The sequence below is a fragment of the Trichosurus vulpecula genome, chromosome 8 (assembly GCF_011100635.1).
Source record: "Trichosurus vulpecula isolate mTriVul1 chromosome 8, mTriVul1.pri, whole genome shotgun sequence".
NCBI lineage: Eukaryota > Metazoa > Chordata > Mammalia > Diprotodontia > Phalangeridae > Trichosurus > Trichosurus vulpecula.
This window is the reverse complement of record NC_050580.1, coordinates 146,919,217-146,941,213: the sequence shown is the minus strand read 5'-3', so window position 1 is coordinate 146,941,213 and position 21,997 is coordinate 146,919,217. Positions and strand designations below refer to the sequence as shown.

Here is a 21,997-nt window from a genome sequence, read left to right as displayed (position 1 = left end):
TTTCTGACTCATTTCCCCAGTACCTTTGTAGCCATATTAAGACAAGCCAAGACAGATTTGAAGCAAATGGACATTAGGTATGAGACTTTAAATACCAAGAAGCTCTGCAGAGTGCTCTCACATGCCAGATTAAGGTACAAGGGGTACAGAAGAAGGATTCATAGCCAGGGGGTGGTTTAGGAAGAGCAAAGACATAGTCAAACAACAACTCTGCGAATGCAATAGAAAATTTCAAAAGGGCCAACTATTTCAGAAAACAATTAGAGATTATCCAAAAAAATTTTACAAAGTTGTTCATTCCCTTTGATCCGGTGGAATATAAGCTCTCTGAGGACAGCGATTATATATTTTGTTTCATTTTTGTATCACTAGTGCCTAGTACAATGCCTTGTATCTAACAGCCACTTAGTCAGTGCCTATGAGACTGGCTGGGGCTTACAGGAAGAAAGGACCCATATGTACAAATATATCTGTAATTGTACTGGCTTTAATATAAAAAAGCTGAGAACAAGCTCAGTGACCAAAGATGAAGGAAGGGCTGAACAAACTGGTGGTATTACCACTAGTATCAGTAGTTGCACCAGTATGTGGTATTACTTCCAGGGTTGTTGTGAGCATGAAATGAAATATTGATTGTAAAACACTCAGCATAGTGCCTGGAACATAGTAAGTACCCTATAAACGTTAGCTATTATTATTATCATCACTATTAAAATAATAACAATGACAGCTAACACTTATATAGCATTTTTAAGGTTTACAAAGCGCTTTACAAATATCTTCTCATTATATCCTCCCAACAACCCTGAGAAGTAGCTGCAGTAATTATCACCATTTTACAGATGAAGAAACTGAGGCACAGAGTGGTTAAATGACTTGTCCAGGGTCATACGGCAAGTACATGTCTGAGACTGGATTTGACGTATGAGTGAAATGGAACACTACTGAACTATCAGCAAGAGAGCATATGAAGAATTCAGAGAAACGTGGGAAGACAGGTATGAACTGATGTAAGGCGGCAAACGAGCAGAACCAAAATATTAATGGACACAATGAATGCAGACAATGCAAATGAAAGCAACAGCAAAATGCAACAAAACTCACGTCAAGCACAAAGGACACTTCTGCTTCCAAATGATTAAAGTGCACATTAATAATTAATAATCGGTAAACCTCAAAAAGGCAAAGTAACATGAATTACCAGTTGCAATCACTCCATTAGGTGATGTCACAACTTTTGTTTTGTTTTGTTTTGTTTTGTTTTTAAATGGGAAGGACCTTTTGGAGATGGGAGGGGGGGGGGGGGTGGAAAGAGCGGTTCTTAGAACATTAATATGGAAGGACAGCATTTTGACCTGGAAGACAGATGAGTGGAAGGTGAAAAGGTAGGTGACAAGGAATATTCAGATCTCTATTTCTGGATATCCTTTCCAATCTAGTCACTGATTATCTTATTAAAAAAGATAACTCATGACTAGGACAGAATGTTATCTACAGTGTCAATGTGGTCACAGTACTTGATGTCTAACTGCTGCCCTCTTTCACCAGGAAAGGGGCAGTCAAGAGCTGTGGAGTGTGAATAGAGAGGGCAATTGTTTCCTTCCTAGAAATGAAAGTGAGATGGGCAGCTAACTGGCACAGTGGAGATAGCATGCGGGGCCTGGAGTCAGGAAGACTCATCTTCCTGAGTTCAAATCTGGCCTGATACACTTGCTAGCTGTGTGACCATAGGCAAGTCACTTAACCTTGTTTGCCTCAGTTTCCTCATCTGTAAAATGAGCTGGAGAAGGAAATGAGAAACCACTCTGGTATCTCTGCCAAGAAAACCCCAAATGGGGTCACAAAGAGTCAGACACGACTGAAAAATGACTGAACAGAGATGAAAGGCATCAATAAAATGTATTTTTAAAGAATAAATAAATAGAAATAAAAGAAGTCAGGCAGTTACAGGCAAAATTTCTGAGACTATTACTAAAGTATATAGCCATGACTTCCCTTCTCTAAAAGGGCTGTTTTGCAACCTTAGGTTCTCTTCCACCATATTTCAATTTTAAGTGGCCTCCTAGGAGGAAACTTGGCAGCTGTAAGTGCAATAATATAGAGCAACAGGAAAGTCCTCAAGGATATGGATTCATTTCCTGGTTCTAGCATGTCTCCAGCATCCTGGGCAGTTATTTCAAGCTACAGGAATAGACCTCTGGTTAGTGACTATAGCACAAGGAACAGATGGGAAACACCCTCTGCGTGGGCAATTCCCAATGGAAAGGTATGGTTTTCTTAAATTAAGGGGCAAGATTGGTAAAATTTCCCAAACAATATTCATTTTTAACTTGCTTTAACTAGAAAAAACAATTAGATGCTATGTAGCACTGCTAAGATGGGATGGGAAGGAGAGGCTGTGTATTTCAAATTTACTAGGGTTCAGAATCACTGCTCTATTTAACCTGGTACAGGCCAATCAGTACCTTTACTGTGCAGCTTTGTGCAAACATAATCCCTAACGGTGGTTCGTGGGATTTTCGGTTTAAAACTGGAAGAGACCTTAGAAGTCATCAAATCCAACCCCCTCATTTTACAGATGATAAACCAGAGGAATGACTTGCCTACAGTCACTCAGCCAGGTTTTCCTGACTCCAAGCCCAGGGCTCTATCCACTACACAGCACTGCCTCTCAAAGCAACAGGAGCTCACCTGAGATTAGTTCCCTAATCTTTTGAACAGGAAGACTTTCAAATGTCAACGAATTTCATAGACCTTCTCAAAATTAGAGAGAGAGAGAGAGAGAGAGAGAGAGAGAGAGAGAGAGAGAGAGAGAGAGAGAGGAGAAGAGAAGAGATGATGAAATTACAATGCCTACAGTGCAAATGGCCTCGTGGATCTCTTGTAGTTACCCAATGGTACCCCAAGGATTGGTGGCTCACGAAAAATCTACTGGTCTATTACACACTGAGGGGGTGATGATAGAAGAGCAGGTAGAAAAAAGAAAAAAGAAATTGGCTTCAACTAGACAGATCCATAACTGGGACATACAGTTCACATGCACAAAAAATGATTCTGATCAGCTCCCTAAAAAACATGGAGAAAAATGCCAATTTACTGCAGATTACAAGAGTTGCTGGGAATAAAAGAATTATCAGAATGGGACATGGTTGATCAGGGAAGACTTCTTAGAGGAGATAAAATTTCAAAGGCAGGTTCATGGGTTAGCATAGAACAGCAGATACAAAAAGATGGGAAGAAGAAACGAGCAAATTGGGTTAAGGCGTGAGTATGTGTGTGTGTGTGAAAATGATAAATTTGTTGGAACTGAAAGTTTAAATTATGCAACACAATATTTGTGTGTATGTGTGTGTGTTGTGTGTGACAACGATAAATTTGTTGGAACTGAAAGTTTAAATTATGCAGCACAATATTTGTGTGTGTGTGTAAGCATGACAGAATCAAGTTAAGTATAAAGCAACATCAGACAAGAGGTCACTGCGTATTTAGGGGAAAGATGTTAGGGTCCTCCAACCAGGCACAATAGAAAGAATAGGGGCCAAGAAAGAGTGGTCACAAAGCCACCACGGCCCACCCTTTGGTGCTTTTAGTGCCCAAGTTGTGAGGCAGTTCGCCATGTAGCTCGATGTGTAAGAATACCCCAGAGACAGCCCAGATGAACAGAGAGGCACCCAGAAAAAGCCACCCAGTGACTAGACCCCGGAAGCTGCCCTGTCTTTTCATAAAGGCATCACATGGCTCTCTTCCTTTCCCTCCTTCCAGTGAGCATTAATCTACATCTACAGTATAATGTGCCCTCCTAAAGTCCATTATACCCTCTGCTTCCAAGTTCTGTCTCAGTCAGCAGCAATTGTTTTCCTGCCCTACAGATCACCAACTCTGCCTACCTAATCACAGTAAAAGATAAAGGATGCTTAGGTTGGCAAATGGACCTCAAAGCTGGAAGCACCAGTCACTGTTCTGGAACTCCACCTTCCACTCACCACAGACCTCACTGCCAATGCTGTCCCTGACCATCTGAGGAGTTTCCAGGAGCACCTTGCAGGAAGGGAGGAATGCAGCGGCTATATGGAGACAACTGCCTGACAGCCGTGCTCACCCCACGTGGAGAACAAAGCTTCATGGGAGATTTATTTTTACCTATAGCTGACTCTCGATTATTCAGGGGAAGAGAGGATTCAGTCTCTGTGTTGCATTATCCCTCAGCCATTCAGAAGGAGCTTGTAACTTTGTTCTTTGTTCATTACCCACTAGCACTGTTGTCAGGTGATAAGAACTACAGGGACAATAAAATGTTAATCAATTGGTCTGTCTACTTCTTAGTTCTGTGGGGAGACAGATGAAACCACTGGATTAACAGATTTTTTAAAAAAAGGATTTTACTTACCTATGTCATCCCCGTTGCTAAATTCCCAGCTATCGGGAGCTGGCTCTGTTTACTCCTCATGTGATCAGAAGGCTAAATTTCTTACCTTTTCAGTGACTGAGCGGGCACACTCTATCAGCTCCCTCTTGGTGTAACTGTCAGTGGGGCAGACCTGAAGAGCTCCTGCCTTCTGGACGAGGAAGATACAGCCATGGCCGAGATCCTGAACACGGGTCCGGATCTGGAATCCAATCTAAGGGGGAAAACCAGGGTGGGGAGGAGTAGCGACATTATAGGTCTTTTCATTTACACCTTTACATAGCATGGAAAATTTCTCTTAAGTTATAGGGGAACAAAGCTAGGAAAATTCCACTCCTATTAAGATTCCATATCTTGTGAAGGGTGGGAGGGGATACCAGCTAAATTACATTTTACGGATTCCAAAGGTCACCCAGATCCCATAAAGTATGTCTACGTCTTGTGGTATTACTTTTCATCTGCTTCTATTGCGTTACATACAACAGGCAGCCAAGGCTGACCCTCAGCAAAGCTATTAAGCAGTTGGGGCCTCTAGCTTTTCGGTGGTTGCCCTTCACCCCATCCTTCTCCTGTGTCACACTACCTTCATGACTACCCCTTTCTTATCTGGAAAATTTTTAAGGAATGTCTCGGATATTGATCATTTACATCTTAGTGTGAATATAAATCCATGCTTAGCACAGTGTCTGGCACATAGTAGGGGCTTAGTAATGCTCTGCTGACTGGCTTACTTTTGCCTTCCTGAGTCTTTGCATTTTAATCCTGACTTGGGGTTATGGAAAGAAGATTTGGTTCTCTGGTGAAGAAATTTCAAGCATAAGCAATCAGTTGGGGGAGCACCTTCTAAGGTACTTTATTAACCTGTACTACCCAAGAAAAAATTAATGTTCATAATCATAACCCCAAGGCCCTCAAAGATCCTGGAATGCTTTCTCTGAAACATCAAAGGCCCTATGTTTAGCACAGTCTGTGTAAAGCACATTTTATTGTATTCTATTTCTTTGAAAACCAGTATTCCCTTCTAGGTATATTTAACTGGATTGTTCAAGTTCCCAACTAAGCCGAGAAAGAGTTTACTATCCCAAGAATGGGTGCTTTAAAAGAAAAAACCCAAAATGGACCAGGTTTTTTTTTTAAGCATTTGTTAATTAGTATTTATCTCTTAGGGTTGAGTTGGTACGAATTCTTTTAAATGAACTTGTTCTTCGGATAAGCAATTCTAAAAGTATCTAGGCTATGGCTAGGCTCTCCTCATCCGCAGCCAAATCAGTTTTGCCATGGAGAGCTGCCAGTCATCTGATTTGAGTTATAACAAATAATGCCTCTTACCCTAATTTGCATCCCCCTGGGCCAGCACAAATCTGTTTCACATCAATTTTTATTTTGGTTTGATCAATAAACCTGTCATAAATAATTGGCTGTCCAGTTCAGTTAGACAATTTTAAAGTCAATATGTATTATTTTTAAGAATCCATACCAACTAAGACCTGTGGCCTACACTTGAGGAATTCAGCCACCCCACTTCTGAAAACGTCTTTGGAGGCATGTAATTATACAGGAGCCCGTGTGACCACTTGGATGGAAGTCATCTTCCCAGATAATCTCATTTGCTGGATTATAGGGAAATCTCTTTGATGCCAGTTTGATTTTGGAACAGCCATGGTAGAAAAGGCACTGCTCATTTTACCTTGTCAACAGAACACATATTAAAGTCAGTAGAGAAAGAAGTAAATCCTTTGAGTTATGTTTAAGCATGTCTATTTGTTGGGATAAGATGGAGGTGGTTTTAAAAATAAGACACTTGAGACAGGAGGCTGTGACATTTTAGATCCAAACCTAACTTGGTGAATAATTTCAGATTCATGGTAAAGTTAGCCTAGAGTGTCACTCTAAGAATTATTTAGCAGCCTAAGGGGAAGAGTTCTGCAGAGGCCAATGGTACTGAATCTGAAAATTTCAGGGCAGTGTTGAAAAGGAAAGAGGGGAGAAAGAAGGTGAGGTTGTGATAGAATCTAGACTTTTTAAATGGGAAAGAAACTGAGAGGCTAAATGACTTCCCCAAGGTCAAGGCTAGTGAGTAAGAGAGCTGGGACCAGTCTATAGTGTTCCTTGTACTACTGATGCCCTTCAGTATCATTAATTAAATTCTGAATTGACCAGTATTCTGCCTGAGTACAGATCTCTGGCGTGAGATGTTATAGGCTCACCACGGCAAGAGCTGCCCAACCTCTCTTGTTGTCAGCTAGAAACAAACCCATCTCAGAGTAGAAACATCTTTTACCTCCCAAGGTATTCAATGTCCTGCTGCTCTGGAGAAAAATAATCACAGCAAAAAAGGATTTTGTAATTCTAATGCTGTAACCGTGATTTCAACAATGTTCAAAAACTTAGAACTGGCGGTATTTAGCAGACAAAGCAAAATCCTAGTTAGGCAGGTCCCAAGATAGCAGGTGACCAAGCAAAGAAACTGGCGAGACTAAAGTAACAGATATGAAATCCCTTTAAGAGGAAGTATAGGCTCCAGATACTAATGGTGGGGTGAGATCATTAATTCATTTTTAGACTCCCAAATTCCTGAGACCTGCTGTCGATGAAAATCTCTTATCTACTTCATTGTGCTCCCCTATCAGGGTGATATTTATAATGTAAATAATAATGATAATTCAGTATTATTATTATTAAACTTCCCTCACCTGCAGTTTACTATGCCAGAGAAACCACAGTGCTGAATAATAACAGTAATGATATTGCTGACGACTTGAGCGTCAGTAGCACTTTAAGGTTTGTATTTCTGACAATAACCCCATGAGACTGGTAGTGTAAATATTACCACACCCATTTTACAGACAATGAAACCCAGGCTACTAAGGGTTAAGTGACTTTTCATAATTACACAGCTAAAGTACTACAACTGAGACAGGATTCAATCCACTAATTAATCAATTAAGTCCATTAAGGATTGAGTCCAGATTCCAAGTCTTTCCACTACATCAAGTTCAGACTGTCTCAAGAGTCAGTTTCAGAATGAAAAGTGGCTTCACCCTGGATACTTTTCATTTTTGTTAAGTATGGGGATATGTAACAAGTGGGAGAGGGTGCCAAAGGCCCTTCCTGCCTCGCCCCTGGTGTTTATTTAAGTCTAACAGACTTGAGCAATGCCATACCATGTACTGATTCAGGAAAAGTCCTACAGCTATTGTGAGAATAAAATATTATGTTTAAAGTTCTTTACAAACCTTAAAAGACTTTAAATGTACTTTAATTATTACTAGGGGGGGTGGATTTGGCCAACAGTTCTCAAAATGTGGTTCATGGACCCAGAAGCATGAACTTCCAGGGCATCTATGAGGTCAAAACTACATTCATAATAATATTAAATGGTATTCGCCTATTACAAATACATGTCCCTTTTCCAGCTGTATATCTGTGTGAGGCCGCATTTTCATCATATACTTTTACCAAAAAAAATACAACAGATTGAATGCAGAAGCATACAGGACAACTCAGCTGTCTTCTATTAAGCCAGACATTAAGAGATTTGCAAAAATATGTAAAACAATGCCATTCTTCTTGATTTTTTTTTGTTTTGGAAAACATAGGGTTTTTTTTTTTCATAAAAATGTTATAACATGTAATGGATTTAAAATTTATTTTAAAATGAATTACAGGAAATAAATTTTAATTTAATTCATAATATGGTAAATGTTTATAGATACAACCAGTGGTGAACTGGAGCCACCTTGAACTGGCTTGTGAGAGTAGACTGTTAAACTTTTGAGTTTGAGCATTTATACTTCGAGCAAATCAGCAAATGCTACAAATAAGGGCTTGACTGTTCTGTTGATTGTCTAGACTTATGAAAGTGATAGAGAAAATGTAAATAACGGAGATTGAACTTAAAAAGTGTATTGTGCACAAAAGTTTTTTTTCTTCCTCCTGAGAGAGCTGGTTATTAAGCATTTACTAGCATACCGCTAAATGAACCTACATAAGCAAAGGCTTTTTGGGATCCTTAAAGAATGTTAAGGGGGCCTAATAACAGAAAGTCTGAGAGCTGCTAGATTAGACAGTTTCCTAGAAAACATTCAGCTCTAAATTTTGTGATGCTATGATGTGAATAAGAAGGTAACTGCTTTGGCTTGCAGCATGTTTCAGTGGAAAAATACTGAGTCAGTATTCTAGAGTTAGGGCAGCTAGGTAGTGGTGGAGGTGTGTGTGTGTGTGGGGGGGTAGGGGTGGGATAGAGCACTGGGCCTGGAGTCAGGAAGACTCATCTTCCTGAGTTCAAATCTTGCCTTAGACACTTCCTGTCTTTATGACCTGGGCAAGTCACTTAACCCTGTGAGCCTCAGTTTCCTCATCTGTAAAATGAGCTGGAGAAAGAAATGGCAAACTACTCCAGGATCTTCGCCAAGAAAATCCCAAATGGAGTCACAAAGAGTCAGATACAACTGAAAACAACGGAATGACAATTCTAGTATTAGAGGTCCTAAGGAGAGTACTGGCTCAACCACTTAGTAGCCTTGGGCAAACCACTTTCTATCCAAACCTATTCCCATCCCAGCCTTAGTTCGCTCATTTCTAAAATGAAAGGGCTGTGGCAGCTAGGTGGTGTAGTGCATAGAACACTAGCCTTGGAGTCAGGAGGACCTAAGCTCAAACCCAGCCTCATATACTTACCAGCCTAGTGTGACCCTGGGCAAGTCACTTAACCCAGACTGCTTCCAAAAAAAAATGAAGGAGGCTGGTGTGGATGACTTCTAAGATTCCTTCTAGCTGTTCTTAATACAGAATCTTAAGATTCTATGATCTTAGCGATGACTTGTTAGAAAAAAAAATTTAGCAGTTCTAGTAATTTATTTGCTTGCAAAAATTAAAGGGGAAAAAACTCCTCCACTTTTGTTCCATGAACAAAAAGGGAAGAGAGAAGGTTGTATCCCAATTAAGTTGCTTCTTGGGCTTAGGTTCCTCGATGAATTTAAAAGTTCAGTCTTTAGGGGATTCTAATTCAAAATCTATTTGTTGAGTTAAAGAAACATATGATCATTTCCCTTACTGAATACAACCAAACACATGAAATTTTTTCATGGTTTTTTTTTAAAGATAGCAAATTTTTTTGGAATAAGATTAAATAAAAATTTTAATCCCATGAGGATAGCACTTGGAAGATTATAAGTTAGCAAGAGCGAGGGTGATGACAGTGGAAGGCATTTGCCAAATGTCAACTTGAGTGTTCTTTGTAGGAGTGTGTGGTATAAAGAACACTCGGAAAGGAGTCGGGGACTTGGGTTTGAATCCTGGTTCTTAGAATGATTGGTGTGACCTCAGTCAAGCCACTTCACTTCTGCAGGCCTCAGTTTCCTCATCGGTAAGATGAAGGGATTGCACAGATGACCTCTGAAGTCTTACACGGTTCTAAATTTATGAACCTACAGCCACAGAGTGTCACTTAACCTGAGGCTCATCTGTGAAATGGGAGTAACACCACCAGCTGAGCATTACCTCTCTTGTAGGGTTCCTGTTGGGCAAACACCTCGTAAACTTTAAAGGGCAGCAGATCCGACTGTTAGAGAGGCAGTCTGGTTTTAAGAGTCTGGGCTCCCTGAGGGTGGGGATTCTCTCATTCTTTGTCCCAGCATCCCCAGCATCTTTCTCGATCCATATCTGGCACACAGCGGGCACTTAATAAATGCTTGTTGATCTTAACAAAAAGTGCTGGTTGCCATTACTGGCTGTGTGACCCTGACCAAATAATTTGGCTCTTCTGAGGCAGTTTCCTTAGTTGCCAAATAGGGATGATAACTGTACTATGTACCTCATAGGGTTTAAGTATTAAAGGCTCAAATAAAATGATTTATGTAGGACATTGTTACTGTTGCTTCTTTAAGGCTCCATAGCAGGGGTTCCTAACCTGAAGTCTGTGAACTTTTTAAAGAAATATTTTGATAACTGTATTTCATTGTAACTGGCTTTCTTTGTAGTCCTACATATTTTTTATTTTATACATTTACAAACATTATTCTAAGAAGGGGTTCGTTGGCTTCACCAAACTGCTGGAGGGATCCATGACATACAAAAAGTCAAGAACCCTTTCTCTAAAGATAGAGAAATTGATGGAGGTGGGGAAAGTACGTGTGAAGGTCAGAAATAATTAATTACTTTCACAATTGTTAATGAAATATCTTAAGAGCAAGAAACTTGTAGAGAATTCTACTGCTGATATGCTGCTCATTTTGGCGAAGAGGGACTATAGTAGACCTAAGTGCCTGCTTTTAATACACTGAACATTAGAAAATTGCTAGTTATACTGAGGTGGCAAAAAAGTTCTCCCTGTGATATTCTGAAATAACCAAGACTATTCCACCGAAAATCAGGAGGGTAAAACTTCCTTTTGGTGCCTGAAGGATCCCTCTATTCCATTTGATTTGATACACTCACGGAATAGGGCAGAATGTTGACTCTGCAAAGTATGTCTTGGGACTCTGAAGAATGGGGTCCTGGGGCTGTTTATTTGGATTGGATTTAAATGTTTTCACATGTCATAATGGAGGGCCCTCTTAGGCATATGAATGTTTCCCAGTTCTTGGGAATAGAAAGCAGTATGGCTTCAGGGACCTCCCAGCCCCCTCCCTTTAATATGTGTCTGGCAAGCACACATGAGGAATTTCCCTTAGCAAACCACGGGTAGTATTATATTCCTACCCCCAACTTCTTTTCACTCCAGGTTACATTGTTCTTTTGTCTGGAATGCAAAATGCAGCTCAAGATGTGATGGTGAAAAAACAACAAAATGAAAAGTTAATGAAAACATCAGCCACTATAAACCGAAGAATATTTGAGAGATCGGTATCTACAGTAATTTGCAGCTGTGTTTTCAGCAGATAATTTACTTTACTGACTTTTTTTTCATTACTATATATTTTGCTTTTGCCTGTTACAATAAAAAAAATTCTGTTCATTTTCTACAGAGGGTGGGTGGTTTGTAGACTCTTAGGACTGCAAAAGACCCCTTAGATCATATGGTCTACAACCCAATGTCTCAGAAAGATCTACGCCTAAGCTAACCAAGAGAGATGGTGGCTGATGGGTGCTTTTAAAGTTCTTTGGGGAGAGGTGTTTTAAATCTCTTCAAATAATAATATAATGGCTCAGACTCATATACAGTTTTAAAGTTTACAAAATGGAGTTATATATCCCAGGTAGTAGCCCTTTCTGAAAAATGATAAAAACTGAGGCTCATAGAGATTAACTGATTTATCCACAATCTCACAAGTAGGACAAGCAGGAGGCAGGCCTCTAGGCTAGATCTTCTGACTCCAAGTTCAATGCTCTTTCTAATCTACCACACTGCTACTTAACACTTTCAATATTAAATTCCTCTTCAAGTATGCTAGTTCTTTCTTTTTGCTTAGCCAAGTCCTCTCTTACTGCAATGTGAAAATCCTTTCTGCTTTATGAAAGTCAAACATATTATGTTCTGAAGACAGGCCATTTTTCTTAAAATAATTAGCCTTCATAGCAGAAGTATCAACAGAAGTCTGATGCATAAATTTGGAATCAATTTAGTTTTGGTACTGACTTGAATCACTGATTCATACCAGCACAGAGCCTTGTAGTGGGAGTTGGTGGGGGTGAGGGGCTTATATTAATATGTTATTCTATTATTAATCCTGCTGTAGTTTAATATATGAAAACATGTTCAAATATAAAAATTCAGGATTGGGGCTACTCCTAGAACCTTGGGTTCAGTTCATTTTTTATATTATGCAAATTATATACAATACATATAAAGTTTTTAAAAAACTGAAGTGTGCTGGACATGATTACAGTGGAATAAAGAACTTCCAAAGAAGAAAATGTCTAGCAATGCCACTTGGCACATTCTGTACATTTTTATTTAATAAATAAGAGAGTTTTCTGGGTGACTAGTTAAGTGACTTGCCCAGGGTTACAGTCAGGAGGTGGTCAGAGGCAGAATTAGAACTCAGGTCTTGCTGATCCCAAAGCTAGCTTCCTATGCCCTTAGTTCTCAAAGTGAGGTCTAGGGACCCTCCTTTTCAGGGGTCCATGAGGTCAAAACTAGTTTTTGTAATAACAAAATCACTTTTGTATTAACATGGTAATGTTAATGGTAAATATCAATTGATATACAGCCCACATAAACAAAAGCTCTTTGGAAGGGGTCCTCAGTTTTTAAGAGAGTTAAAGTGGTCCCGTGACCAAAAAGTTGGAAAACTGCTGGACTATGACATGCTGCTTCTCCATGCTTACACAAATATAATTACATGCCATTATCATGCCATACATTAGACAGCAACTTTTACTTATATGTTTATTTCTGAAGCATCTTTAGGTATCTGAATTAACATTAAAAAATGGGAAGAAATGCCAGTATTTAATTACTCAAGGGATACTAACCTTAATCATAAAGGCAAAAGGAAAGATAATTCACAGTCTTCTGCCTCAGGAATACAATTAGTTACTTTCATCTTCCCAATGACAGCTGTAATCTACAGCATTATAGGTTTAAAATATTTTCCCTGAAATAGGTTTAACATGATTGTACATGTATAACCTGTATCAGATTGCTTGCTGTCTTGGGGAAGAGGGAGGGAGAGAAATCTAGAACTCAAAATTTTACAAAAATGAATGTTGAAAACTATCTTTACATGTAATTGGGGAAAAAATACTATTAAGGAAAAAAAAATTTTACCTGTTGGGAGTATTGATTGTTACAGCCAAACTATTGCCAGGTTTTACCTCCCAAAATTCTGTGGATCTTTTTCCTTTAAAGGTCTGGTCCATCTGCCTTTTCCTAAAGGATCCTACCACCTAAGGCAATCACTGAATCATCCAATTAGATTCTACACGTTCAGAATGAGAAGTGCATGGATTTCATATTAAGCCAGATGTTTCCCTACTCATCTTACAAGCCATTCACTAAGGTTCTTGTAAGCACAGCCACTACTGGGGGTGACTTCTGAGATGATTAGAGGAGACATTTGACCCAGTATCCAGAAATCCAAGTTGTTGTAAGGATCTGACTGGGGAAATGCAAATGTCTGCCTTGAATCAGGGGAAAAGATTTGGCTGAGGACAAAGAATGAATCAGAAGGAAGCCAAAAACATACTAGTTAAAAGACAAAGGGGGAGCCCCTATAAGGCACAGAATGCAGGTCTGATCTGGATTTTAGAAACAGCACAGTCAGTGACTTTGGTGAAAACTTGTTCAGAGAAGGTAGGTCACACATAGCTGGGAGCTGCTAAAACTCCATCACTTGGGGCTTTTTCATAGGTTTCTTTAGGTGTCCCACTGAAGAGGGGTCTACTGTATTTTGTTAGCTCCAGAAGTCAGAATTAGGAGCTACAGGAAGAAGCTGCAAAGGGCCAAATTTGGGTTTGATGTCAGGAAAAACTTCCTAATGATTAGAGCTACCCAAAAGTAGAATGGGCTGCCATGGGAAGTGACAGATGATTTCCCCCTTCACTTTAGGTCTTTAAGCCAAGATAACCACAGGTTAGGTATATTGTAGAAAGGATTCTTTTTCAGATATGGGTTGAACTAGATGGCCACGAAAGTCCCATCCAATTACGAAATCCTATAATTCTTCCATATTTTGAAAAAACACAAAGGTATAATGACAAGTGAGCTACATTAACTGGTTCTGGGGAGGAGGACAGAGAGGATCGCAGAGAGAGATCACCCTGGTGTATATGTCTAGATAGCACAGGCTTTCCCTACCCCCTATTCTTTTTATCAGGCAACCCCTGGCTCACAGATGTCATGTGCTGTGAGAGCCAAAAGGCCTGGATGGTGGGTGACATGGAAGAGTATAGAAAACAGACCTCTTCTGTCTGGGAGTTTACATGCTATACTCACTTTACCATGGTCTTAGGAAGTCCAAGAGTGGGGCAATCTATTTCTCCAACCAGGTGGCTAGAAAGTAAATCAGGCTCAGGGAAATCCTGCAGCTGTTTTATCTAAGACCCAGGGGGAAAAAAAGAAAGGGAATAAATCTGGCTTTGACTATCTGGCCCCCGTCTCATATGGCAAGAATGAGCTATGGAGAGTGATCTGGGAATGAACATCATCAGTGTGCATTCACTAGTTAAAATAGAGGTCTTAAGATGGCAGACCTCTTCTGGTTCAGCTGTAGCTGCTGCCATTTGGCCCTGGAGAGCCAAATGCCCATAGTCACTGGTCATTTGTGAAGCAAGTCCTCCCAACTCCTCCGGGTTAGTAACCGACTTAGTCATCTGGAAAAAGAAAACAAGCAGGACACACAAACACACATATAAAAAATGCATAAGAATAATGGGTTAATACCACTTGGAAGCCAAATGATCTTCTTTTTTAACCCTGCAACAGGTGCGTTAGGGTTATGGTTTCTGAAGATAACTGTGTGCAAAGCCAAACCCAGACAGACATGCTTTGTTTACTTTCCCTCTACCCTGCTGCTGCTCTCCCCTGGGCCGGCAGGCACAGGGCTGGGGGAGGCTGCAAAGCTAGCATGCTCAGCATTGAGAATGTACAGAGAACAGGCCAGGCTTTCTGCTTCTTTAGCACAACCCACTCGGCCTGGCTCAAGGATGATGCGACTATGATCAGCAGCAGCCAGCCAGCTTTTCCTGCCAGCCCAGTAACACAAGGGGGAAATCCACACTCGGAGGAATGTGCAAGGGAATGCATGGGCACGTGCCAAACACTCATTTCCTTCTCTGCCCCTTAATTCCTCTCCCTCAGCCACCAGCGAGAGACTGGTCCACTCTTGGCTCAATTCTAGAAGTGCCTGGACTTTTTACTGTCAGGTTGATTGCTATTCCATAGGAATAACGGGAGCATAGAGCTAGGCTAGCTATGAACCTACACAAACTTCCATGAGCCTAGGGGGGTTTAGACTTCTTTTGGTCATGTGGGGCATGAGAAAAGGAGGGGGAGGAAATAAAACACTAGATGATACAAGACAAATGAGTTTTCTGTTGGGGGAGGGACCCCAAACCTAAAATAGTTCTAGGTCTGGAGAACTGGGGGGAAATAAGATTTCTGACATGAATTAAGGAGAGAGCTTAAAGCAGCAATCCAAAATGGTCAAATTCCACTGGTTTACATCAAGAAGAGTAAGAGTTCTCTTCCAAGCTGCTTTTGTTATAGAAAAACTTCATTACAATTTGCTCAGCTTAAGTGAGTTTCTAGTTACTCCCCTCCCAAATTCCTTTTATTTCCCCCCAAATATTGTTTTAGCAATACCTCCCAGAAATGACCTTTCATTCCCCTTTCCAGAAGGAAAAGTTGCTTTCCCCTACATTCTTTTTTTCCCTCTTAGTTTTAGAGATGACAGCCATCTTTCTGTGGTATAAATAATAAAACCCTTAAAAGCAAGAGAAGCTGTACAGGATTCTCCATTTGGAGCTTAACACATGTTTATACAAAAATGATTGCTAGATTTCAGACCTACCATGTGGGTCACCAGGAAATGAACATTAGGCCCAAAATGGAACAAGGAGAGCCAAAGAATTGCTTCATTTCTGTTTGCGTCAAAATGAAACACAATGACTTGGGGGCTAACCCTAAGGCATATGGCTATAATTTTCTGCAAACTCAAAGTATTTGCACCAGCTGTTTCATAAGTGGGGATTAAGCATAAAGCTGGGGCTTCACCAAGATCATAGACATTAAGAGTTAAGTCAAGTCAGCATGACACTTCATCCAGGGAGACACTGCAGGGACACTTGGGGGACGGGCAAAACCCTGTAACTAGTTAGCAAAACTATTTCCCTTAGTTTATTGTGCTTCTCTCCAAAAGTCAAGCTTGAGAACCATCTGACTCAACTTATATTCTGTCAAACACGTCACTCCCATGAGAATTACCACCTCTGGCCTTGATTCCCAAATGTTTTCCATTACATTAGGATGAACAATGCCACTCCTTCCTACCCTCAGGCAAAAAGAACACCACCATGCTACAGGCCAGCCTGGGCTGTGAACCTGAGCAGCCAGAGGGAGGGGAAAGACTTTATTGGTCTTAGGTCAGCCTCTAGTGGACAGATCTTCACATGACAAAGTCTTTTGGATATGGGACCTTGGACCTTGGGAAGACCAGGGCTAAGTTAAGAGAATGATTTGGGTCTGGCTACAGAAAGATGCTGGATACCCAAGTAGGGTCTTCTGTATCAATCAAATAAAAGGGTATCTGACAGATATCACTGACTGCACGTAACTTAAACCCAACATCTAGACCATCATATCTTCATTGGTTGAGTGTCACTCCACATAGTCTTACTTATTCTATTTAAACAGCAGTCACCCTTTATAAAACCAAGGTCTACTTTTATGAAACCATTTGCTATTAAGTTACTCAGCTGTCCTTCATCGAAGGACCCAGATGATTAATTTCATCTTGAGTTTAGTTCAGGCAAAGTTTCATCTCAGCAGATGTTTTTTGTCTTGTCAAAAACAAAAACAAAACTACGTATACAAAGTTTTCCTTTTTTGCCTTAGCTGACAAAAAACTACAGTCAAATTTATGCCACAAGTGTAGTAATCTGCTACATTCAGGTACCAGAAAAATCTATTTCTTCTGCTTTCATAATTTCCCTGTCTTCTTCTCTCTCCTTCCTGGCACATAGTATGCCTATACCTAATAAATAATTAATAAATGCTTACTGACTGACTTACTCCCTTTTCCTTCCTTTGTTCTCCTCACTCCCTCTCCTTTCCATGCCCATACCACAGCTTTCTTTAATCCTGGTTTGGAGAATTTTTTCCATACAGGATCAACTCCAGCACAACAGGACTTGGCTATCTAGAGCAAAGGTATCAAACTCAGAGGCCTGGACCGGCTCATGGAACTCTTGAGTGGGAATACATGAGGCCTGAAACATTAAGTTGTAATTGGGAAACATTTAGCAAATTAAATAAAAATTCAACATAGATAATATTAAATTGTGGTTCTCCAAGTCAATATGGGGCTCACAGGGATATGTTTCCATTTGAGTTTGATACCACTGTTAGAGAGCATCAAGTAGCCAGAAGGACGGCAACTATCTGCCATGAATTGTATCTTTGCTGGCTTAGCCAAAAAAGAAAAAGAAAAGAAAAGAAACATAAATCAAACAACCTGGAGAAACATACTCTCTCTGCCTTTCCAATATGGAAGCAGGCTTTGGTGACTGCGTGGTAAAGAGTAGGGAATTAAAAATAAACAAGTCCAAAAATGCTTGGGGAAGTACCTTCCCCACTTACCATTTCTTGTGCAGTTACAGCAATGGCCTTGGAATATTTCACCACTGTTGTCTGGTAGTCCACAAAAGTTCCCTTTGGTTCTGGAGGAGTGCCTTCATCCAGCTAGAGTGAGTGGAAAAAGTATATTATCATCATTACGAGAAAATCTTATTTCTATTAGGACACAGTTACAGAATCATAGCACAACGCCCTAAATGGAATCATAAGTGACCCCAATAGTTTTATTAGTAACTGCCCTTGAGGGCATTTTAGACAAATAATGTATGAGAATGAGGCTCAGTTTGTACAAGGATACATGAAGTCTGCAAAGGGAGATATTAAAGATAATGAGATATTTAAGTAATATCCCTTCTTGAGTATCTTAATGATCTCCTTAGTATTAAATGCTCACCTTGAGGGACGGAAGAAAAAAAGCCAGTGAAAAAGAGAGGTTAGAGAGGTAGGGGAAGGGTTACATACAAGAATATTATAGACCTCAAGAGAAAGTCAATATAAGCGAGGAAAGAGTGTGGTCAAATTATGGATGACCTTGGAAAACTAGGTAAAAGAACACAGATTTGACACGGTAGTCAGTGGAGGGGGAGGGGGACAGAAATCATAGGGTCTTAAGTAGGGGAGTAACAAGATGTGAGTAGTGTTTTCAGATGGCTAATTTGGCATCTGTGCGCTGGACGGGTTTGATTCAGGAAGAAAGAGGAAGCAAAAAAAAAGCATTTAGGAGCTCATTAGATAGAAGGCATTAATTAGTGATGTTATTTAATGAGGAATGAAAAATGCCTAAAGAACACTGCAAACATGTGGTATAATACAGAGTATATAATCATCACTACTTGGAAGGCGATCATTACTAATGTCATCAACATCAATGCCAGCTGGACCATCCATTTCCCTGTCAAAAAATGGAGACACAGCCAAACAGCTCTATCGCTGACTCACTGCAATGTGTGAAGAATAGGAGATGAGGCTAATGAAGCTTAATCGCTCAAAGTGGGGATAACAACATAGCAATGGAATTGCTTATGTTATTAAAGGTTGAAATAGTCAGTTAAGAGAAACTTTATAAATTATTCTCACATTCCAGTGATATTCATTTAATCAGAAAATTGCCACAGCAGGTTCCATCCTTTCTCCCTTCCTTACAAAAAATAATAGAAATTTATGTGGTGTTCTGGAATTATAATCACTAGATTTTCACAAATAAAGTGACTCAAATGAAACATATGTATAAAGGTATACATATATGTGTATGTACACATATATGTGTGTGTGTGTGTATCTATCTCTCCTTCGACTACGTCTATCCAACCAGTTTCCAAAATCCAATAATACTACGGACTAAAGGGCAAGGCCTTCCTTTATGAACAAGGCAAGTTCGAGGGATGCCAAAAGTCACCCGTCCTCTAAGCTTCACAACCAATGAATGAAATTGCCCCTCTTAAAGTAAGCCCTTTGAGTTAAGGCTTCATGTCCTTAGCAAGACCTATCTAAATGCCAGAACTACCCTGACTTAACCAATTGGCACTAGGCAATATTCTGAGTCCTGATGATGTTTAAATTCAGAGACAGAATGTTAGCCGCAGATTATAATCTCCGCATGAATAAATATGGAAGATCAATGATTTGAGTCCTTTGCTAGAACCAACTTCAGATACTGCAAAAATTTCTAAGTTCATATTTTGTCATGCTGATCATTGTTATATTTTAAACACCGATTCAATTTTTTTTTAACAAAGCAACATAAACCAGAGCTTTTATGACTATATAAAACATTGACACAAATTCCCTTTTTCCTTACAGGTGTCCAAAGTTCCTGATAATATTACTCATTGAAAGGATTCACTTATACTCATGTTGGCAGTAGTTGCTTTGTTGTTCTCTTCCAGTGAAAAGGTTGTTTTACATGTGTGTAGGGGGAACCAGCTAGCATTTATGATGATATTACCATGTTCTAGTCCAATAATGTCAGATGAAACTAGACTTTCCCTAAGCCTGCTGGTTACTCCCTCATTCTTTCACAGGTTCCTGGGTCCATAAAACAAGCAATATATTTCTGACATCAGGTAGTGAATTAGATTAGTAAAGAAAGGCTCAGTCAAATAGACTGATTCAGCTAGATAAGACTCTGAAATTACGAAAATATTTAAATTATTTCTTTTTCATTTCTCAGAAATTTATGAAATCTTTTTTAATCACTGGAGAGGTGCCAAAGTTTGGAATCTTAAGGGTTCAGTGAAGAAATAAAGAGATATTTAATGCTATATTCCTGAATGCCATTCTAAGATATATACATGGTATGTTGGATGCTGGGAATGTTCAGCCACATGGAAAGTCTATCAGAGCACTCAGAGCCCCTGGGAAGAAGAACATCATATTCAATTTCTGCAAAACTGACCAACTTTAAAGCAAGAGACCAACCTAAAATTCCAGAAGGTGATTGAGTGCTTTGACAAGACATACAAGTGAGGTCCTCAAAGGGAATCATAACACTCTAGTTCAGACTTATTACCTTGTCTGAGCTATAAGGAATAATTACCGCACAATGTTTAAGGATAATTATTCTGATTATGGTGCTCTCCAGTTTCAGGGTATATCCACTTTTTGATACAATAGCGACAAATCTTCTCTAAATTAGCAATTAATGACCACTCATTATCCTGGAAACCTTATCAATGCACTCACATTGGATGTTTCAAGACAAGACTTCCATCATGGTCACCTAAATTCCTTGGGTATGATGAGATCAAAGGATGGCAATTAGATGCAGATGAGCAATTGTTAGGACTAATGAATGTCAACCTGATACAACAATGCAAGTGCTACCTTCTGGGATTCAGCAGGAGACAAGCTGCTACGAGTCGTTGAATATATTCTCCACCTAACTACCAACTCAACTACCATCATTCCTCCTTATGGAGAATATGGCGAGCCACTGGAGAAAGATGAAGAGTGTGTTTACAGAGTGAGCTGTCTGTTGGATATATGATATGAAAACAAGGACAGTGAGTGGCAATCAGGAATAAGAAGCTGGAAGTCCCCAAAGGAAAAGTGTCTGAGGCAAGGAACAAAAGAAATACAAGGAAAGTTAATAAGAATAAGTACATTTATATAGTGTTTACTAGGTGCCAGGCACGGTCCTAAATGCTTTACAAATATTATCACAGCTGATCCTCACAACCACCTTGGGAAGTAGGCACTATATTGTTATCCCCACTTTACAGTTTAGGAAACTGAGGGAAACAGAGGTTAGATGAATTGCTCAGAGTGATACAGCTCATATGAGTCTGAGGCTGGATCTGAACTTTATTGTTGTGGTTCTTCGGTTGTTTCAGACTCTTCGTGACTCCATTTTGGGTTTTCTTTGGCAAAGATACTAGAGTGGTTTGCCATTTCCTTCTCCCACTCATTTTTACAGATGATGAAACTGAGGGACAGTTAAGTGACTTGCCCAGGGTTACACAGCTAGTAAGTGTCCGAGGTTGGATTTGAACTTAGGTCTTCCTAACCCTAACCCACCTAGCGTCTCGAATAAAGAATCCAAGAAAGGATGATGAAGGGCAGTTCGGTGGCACAATGGATAGAGCTCCAGCCCTGGAATCAGGAGGACCCGAGTACAAATCTGGCCTCAGACACTTGACACTTACTCACTGTGTGACCCTGGGCAACTCACTTAACCCTGATTGCCTTGCTGAAAGGAAGGAAGGAAGGAAGGAAAACGAAAAGAAAGGATGATAAGTTAGCTTCCCAAGATAAGAAGAACCCACCTTGCTCATGGCCTCTGCAATGGCATCCACCATTCCTCCCACCATTCCGACTTCACTGGCAGCTTCATTCAAGGTGACCATAATATCATCCACAGCTTCTTTCATCAGCTGGGCGGCCTCTGTGATGGCATCATGAGTGTGCTGTGCCTAGGAAGACAAGAAGGACAAAAAAAGATGTTTTAATTGTAAAATAATCTCTTCTCTAAGAATAGCCTCAAGGATTATGGCCTTCAATTCACAGGACTGTAGAATTAGAGCTGGAAGAGACCTTAGAGATTACTTAGACTCAACGACACTAAGTGACTTGTTTAATGTCAAACAGGTGGTAAGGAGCAGTGTCAGGGTTCAGACTCAGGTCCTCGGTGCTCTATCCTTCCTGCAACGCCTCACTCCCTTCCCTTTGGGGTTTCCAAGGTGGCCATGAAAACTAGCTGCTGCTATTCCCACATGGGACAACTCCTCACCACAGTCCATCTACGTCAGTGGGTGGAGAGGTTTAGGTGCTTACATCTCATCAGCAAGAAGTATCTTAGGACGCAGCTAATTCTGTAAGCTACTCTGCTAGTCACTGCTCGGAGAATCAGATAA

The 21,997-nt window shown here is 40.1% G+C and overlaps 1 protein-coding gene across 1 annotated transcript in view; it reads right to left on the bottom strand.

The window, feature by feature from the left end:
* TLN2 (talin 2) overlaps positions 1-21,997 on the bottom strand; it is a 268,344-nt gene that overhangs the window by 76,845 nt on the left and 169,502 nt on the right. The window contains exons 40-43 of the mRNA XM_036734916.1: positions 21,410-21,556; positions 17,649-17,750; positions 14,543-14,662; positions 4,473-4,619 (exon numbers count right to left, since the gene is read on the bottom strand). Of these exons, the coding sequence (XP_036590811.1) occupies positions 4,473-4,619; positions 14,543-14,662; positions 17,649-17,750; positions 21,410-21,556 (516 nt within the window). The remainder of the gene's footprint in view (positions 1-4,472; positions 4,620-14,542; positions 14,663-17,648; positions 17,751-21,409; positions 21,557-21,997) is intronic.